Source organism: Oculina patagonica, chromosome 13 (assembly GCF_052425735.1).
Source record: "Oculina patagonica isolate OP01 chromosome 13, crgOcupat, whole genome shotgun sequence".
Lineage (NCBI taxonomy): Eukaryota > Metazoa > Cnidaria > Anthozoa > Scleractinia > Oculinidae > Oculina > Oculina patagonica.
The window spans coordinates 10035388-10040387 of NC_135770.1; the positions used below are offsets into that span (position 1 = coordinate 10035388).

Genomic DNA, 5000 nt, shown 5'->3' on the forward strand with positions numbered 1-5000 from the left:
GCGTTGAACGTCCGTGTATAGTATCCCATGTGTTCATTTCAATTACCGCTGCGCACGACACTTACATATATCTCCCGTGAGAGGAGTCAGGCCTTGTGTACAATTTATAATTCTTACCTTAGCCAAAACACTACTATCTTCACGCATGCCAATATAAGGGTATAACGGTCTGTCAGAGTCCAGGAAAAACGGATCCTCTCCTACTTGGGGGGTTATTTTCATTCCGTTCAATGAAAACATAACTGGAACTTGCACTTTGCCATCATTCTCTTTTTTATTTTCGAACATGACTGTGCAGCGAATCCGGTCGCCGCAACCGGCTTGGCCAGATTCTGCAAAATATGCATTATTACTACAGGGGAAAGATATATTTAACAATTATTTGCCGTAGGCGAAGTGATTATTCAACAATAATCACTGAGCCTGAGGCGAAAAAATGTTTTAGTATAATTTTCAGAGGTGATTATCAAGAACTGGAAAATAATAATAGAAAAAAAGAAAACAACAGACACAAGTGCTCGCTTGCATACGGTGAAAACCAGTTTTATTCATCGATTGAAATCAGAACTACGCTTAAGAATTCAAGCAATAAAACGGAGCAAAACAAACACTACGAGAAAGATAGATATCTGGTACTTGCTTACTTACTCTTTCCTCTTCGTCCTTGGTGGGACATAAGGCGGCAACGATCTGCTTCCATCGGGACCGATCTTTTGCCACAAGTTGTGCCTCGCCCCAAGTCAAGCCCATCTCGTTTAGCTCGGCCATCACAGTACGTCTCCAGGTTGTCTTGGGCCGCCCTCGCTTCCTTTTTACTCGTGAATGCATAATGAACGAGTATAGTGGGGGAAGTTGAGCCATCCGTCCATCCTTCCATCCATCGTTGTTAACATTATGCAAATTAGGTATGCTCACAGGCGCTTAGCTTTCTAAATTTCGTTTCCCTCGGCTGTGAATAAAAATACAGCTTTGCAAAGGTATCATTTCAAAGAAATAAGTGTAGAAAATACTTCACCCCTGTAAATGAGAAACAATCGTTTCCCAAACGATGAAATATTGCCTTTTCGCATATAATAATCGCGAACATTCGGAAACGATGACCAGTGACTTTATGTATGTGTTATTAAAAGACTGGAAGGTTTGAGCACGGCACGATTTATTAAAGGATAATCAGTAAAAGAGTATCGAAACTTTATACAAGACAGATATGTATATAATATCCGTGGAAAAAAAATAAGGAGGAAAAAAGAATTTTAGCCAGGGTACGAGAGTCGATCCCGGGTCACCCGCTTTAGAACGCAGAGCTGTACCACTGCGCCTTCGGTTTGCTAAGCAATTAAAGTTTACGAAAAAGTAATTGTTATACCTAAGCGTCCTGTTATATGTTCACCCTCTTTAAATAAAGTTGATTATTATTATTAACCCCTATAATGAATATTTTCCATCGATACTATACTGTTCAAAGGAACGATTCAAATATATCTAACGCATTCACGAGTAGGTCATAGACCTCTTTGATTCCAGGTGGTGTCCATCTAAGAGCGGTCTTCGGGATACGGTCTTGGTCCATTCTGAGGACATGTCCAAGCCAACGGAACCGGCGGCGTTTGATCTCAAGCACCACACTTTGGCTCTTTGTTTTCTTGTAGAGTTCTTCATTCGAGATCTTGTTAGGCCAGAAAATGCGGCATATCCTCCTGAGGCAGCCGTTGTGGAAGGCGTTGATCTTGTTCATATCGCTCTTTACCACACGCCAGCACTCGGCGCCGTACAACAAAACTGGCTTGACAATGCTGTTATATAGCCTAAGCTTGGTTCTAAGGCTGTATTGCTTCGATCTCCAGACGGGCTGGAGTCGTGCAAATGCACCGCGGGCTTTCCCGAGCCTTGCCTTGATGTCCTTTCGTGCTGCACTATCCTTTGCGACAAGACTACCCAGGTAGGTGAATTCCTCAACAAAGTCAAGTGGTTCACCATCTGTCGTAATCAGTACATCAGGGGTGGCATTGATGTACATTACTTTAGACTTAGAGGTGTTAATCTGCAAGCCTGCCTGTTTGGCAAACCTGTTGAGCCTGTCGGTCTTCTCCTGTAGATGATGACGATTGGTGGAGAGAGCAGCAAGGTCATCCGCAAAGTCAAGATCTTCCAGTTGGGAAAAGAGTGTCCATTGAATGCCACGGGGTCTGTCGGCCGTTGTTGTGCGCATGATCCAGTCGATGGTGAGCAGGAAGAGGATGGGTGAGATGATACATCCCTGTCGCACCCCTGACTTCACAGGAAACCATTCTGACAGGTTGCCATCAACAATGACACTGCACTCGAACTGCTGGATAGTGCTGCTGTGACTTCTAAGCAAATGAGCGAATCCTCTCGAAATGAGTAGCTACGGCTAGAAGAGAACTGAATAATGTTTGGTCAATCGAGCTGACTGAGTTTCACATGGCCGCGTTCGATCTCCAAACACCACCGTGTTTATGGTCAATTCTAATGCCTTGAGAGCCATCTCTTGAAACTATTTTCATTCCAAAACCCTTGGATGTCAATTTGAAAAATTCCCAATCTTTTAAAAATCCATGACTTGGAGTGTTTTTCTAAATGAAGGAAAATTTCATTCAGCAAATGCCGCCATGTTTACTTGCCTGGATGTCAAAGGTGGTAGACGTAGTAACCAACCCCTTAAATGCTAAAATCACCTCTCGCGAGGTGATTATGGCCTCATGAGCCGAGTTTCTCGACCAATCAGAATTCTTATAATCACCTCTGAATTATACTAAATATTATAATCATTTCATCGGGTATTGTGGCGTATTTTGGGGGCTAAAATATATTTTGGCACTCTGCCATGGACCAATCAAAAACAAGAAAATAACGAAGCCAGCCAATCAGAACTGAAAACCATTCAACTGTTCACGCCGTTTTCTTGCTAGCTGGCATCACTTCAAGTTCCGTTTTTTTGAGTCGAGACGCTTTCATCTGCAATCGCAAACTATTTTTGAGCTTTATAACGAGAAAATGGTTGAAGGACTGAACAGGAAAGCAAATTCTCAGTCAGGCCAAAAACATATTTACGCCCGCGAACATCAACTTTATTGTTACCTTATTACATGAAATTTTCGCGACACGAACAATAAGTGTCGCGAATATAACATGACACGAAAACTAAGTGACTCGCATTATGTCAATAAGCAGGAAAGAACAAGTTTAGGACCACTGAAGGAAGGAATTTTCAATGTAAATGGATGTTGTTGTCAATTGAGACAATTGACTCAAGAACAATAATTCACGTACAAGCATGAACTGCTTGTGGACATTGTGGGAACTGCTCTGTTGTTACTGTTAACATTAAGTCCCGCCCACCGTTTCGTTTTTGTTTATTTTGACGTTATTGTTCCTTTGATGAAGTCGTTTTATCTAATTCAAGGACATGTTGAATAAAAATGCCAAGAAAATGTAAACTGTGTCGTACTCAAAAACGCGAAATTAAAGTGATTCAAGATACAAAATTTTCGCAAAATCGCGAAATTTAAATGTCGCGAAATATGCGTACCTCAAAATCGCGAAATTAATGTATCGCGAAAATTTCATGTAATAAGGTATATTAAAACGATATTGTGGTACAATTTACATGTGCATACACATACACATCATTGAGTCTCACATATTAAAAGATACTCTTAAAGGAGTTATGACAAACCAAATAAATCGTCAGCACTGAAAAGTTAAAAAAAGGCTATAACAACACCAAAGAGATAGTGAGAACTGACTGACTGAAGAATCGAAGATTGAGATGTAATACAGACAACGAACCTGGGAAAAAATTGAAGCAAATAAAATACTGCTCTATACTAGTAAACATCGTTTTGATTTCGTGTTTGTTTTTACTACTTCTTAATTAATACCTTTAGTTCTTTTATATTCCCCATTGAGATGGATGCCTCCATCATCAGTATATCCCACAGATTCTTTCTTCTCTCCTGGGAAGCAGTACGTGTCGTAATCCTCAGTTACCACTCCTATTCCCACTCTACACCCAGTTTTTAAAATGACGACCTAAAGGCAAAAGCATCTTTAGAAACTCATTTGAGCTTTCAAAGCCAGAGGTCTAGACAATATACCGTGCAGGTACGTACGAGAAAGTACTGATTTTATGGGAAAAGTAGTTTCCCTGGTTTGTCCAAAAACGGGACAAAACCGGTCGTGCCTTGGTTATGACGTGTTTAAGCACAAATAGAAAATTAATTAACTCACATCGATGATTTCCTCATTTTCATGCGCCAGTTGAAGGGAATTGATAACTTAGCTATAAATGAAACCAAACTCGACTCAAAGATCGAAGAAAACGAAGTTCATTCATTTCCTGGTTATGACTTAGTTCACAAAGACCGTTAAAGTAGTGGCAGGAATGATCGTGGTGTTTTTATCACGTTCGAAGTAATATCAACTTTCAAATCCGTTCTGACCTCAGCCCGAGTAATCTTGAATGCCTTACTATTGAGATTACGAGACTCCGCTCCAAGCCGTTCCATTTCCTGCCCTTCTCACTCCCATACCGAAAAATTGAAGTAACATCAGCCTATATCTGTTGGGTAGCCTAAATTATAATTTTTAATACAAGACATCGTCGATTATAACGTTACCCACCTCTTAATGGATATTCATCGTCTGAATTATCTAGGAAGCCAATCTTCGATTTTTGCCAAAATACACCATAATGATCAAATATGACCAAAGTTTAATTTTTTTAATGGTTACTTAGTCACAAAGGTTACCATAGCAACGATTGTCGTTTTCTTTTGTTTTCAAACAAGCCTGATTTTACAGGTTCCTTACTCGCTTGGCCGAGACAACTTATCGATTAGAGGGCCAAACAAAAGTAAAATTTAGTTCCCCCCCCCCCCCGCAGAGGCCTCCTTATAGTCCCCGCGTATAGGTATACACATTTCCTTGGTATACAGAAAAAAATCTCGATTTGATCGAAATGGTCGTGCACAGGGTAT

General features: G+C 40.5%; 2 protein-coding genes across 4 annotated transcripts in view; both read right to left on the reverse strand.

Annotated features, from left to right (window-relative positions):
- The window catches only part of LOC144636696 (uncharacterized), a 366639-nt gene that overhangs the window by 30064 nt on the left and 331575 nt on the right, over positions 1-5000 (reverse strand). The window lies entirely within an intron of this gene.
- The window catches only part of LOC144636698 (uncharacterized), a 105226-nt gene continuing 101365 nt past the window's right edge, over positions 1140-5000 (reverse strand). Inside the window, exons 20-22 of one of the 3 annotated variants that reach the window (XM_078495885.1) lie at positions 3903-4053; positions 3676-3714; positions 2509-2580 (exon numbers count right to left, since the gene is read on the reverse strand). In XM_078495885.1, coding sequence (XP_078352011.1) covers positions 2567-2580; positions 3676-3714; positions 3903-4053 — 204 coding nt within the window. In that variant the 3' untranslated portion in view covers positions 2509-2566. Of the gene's footprint in view, positions 2595-3675; positions 3715-3902; positions 4054-4158; positions 4304-5000 lie in introns of those variants that run through there. The other 2 variants (XM_078495884.1, XM_078495886.1) reach the window with 2 other exon arrangements.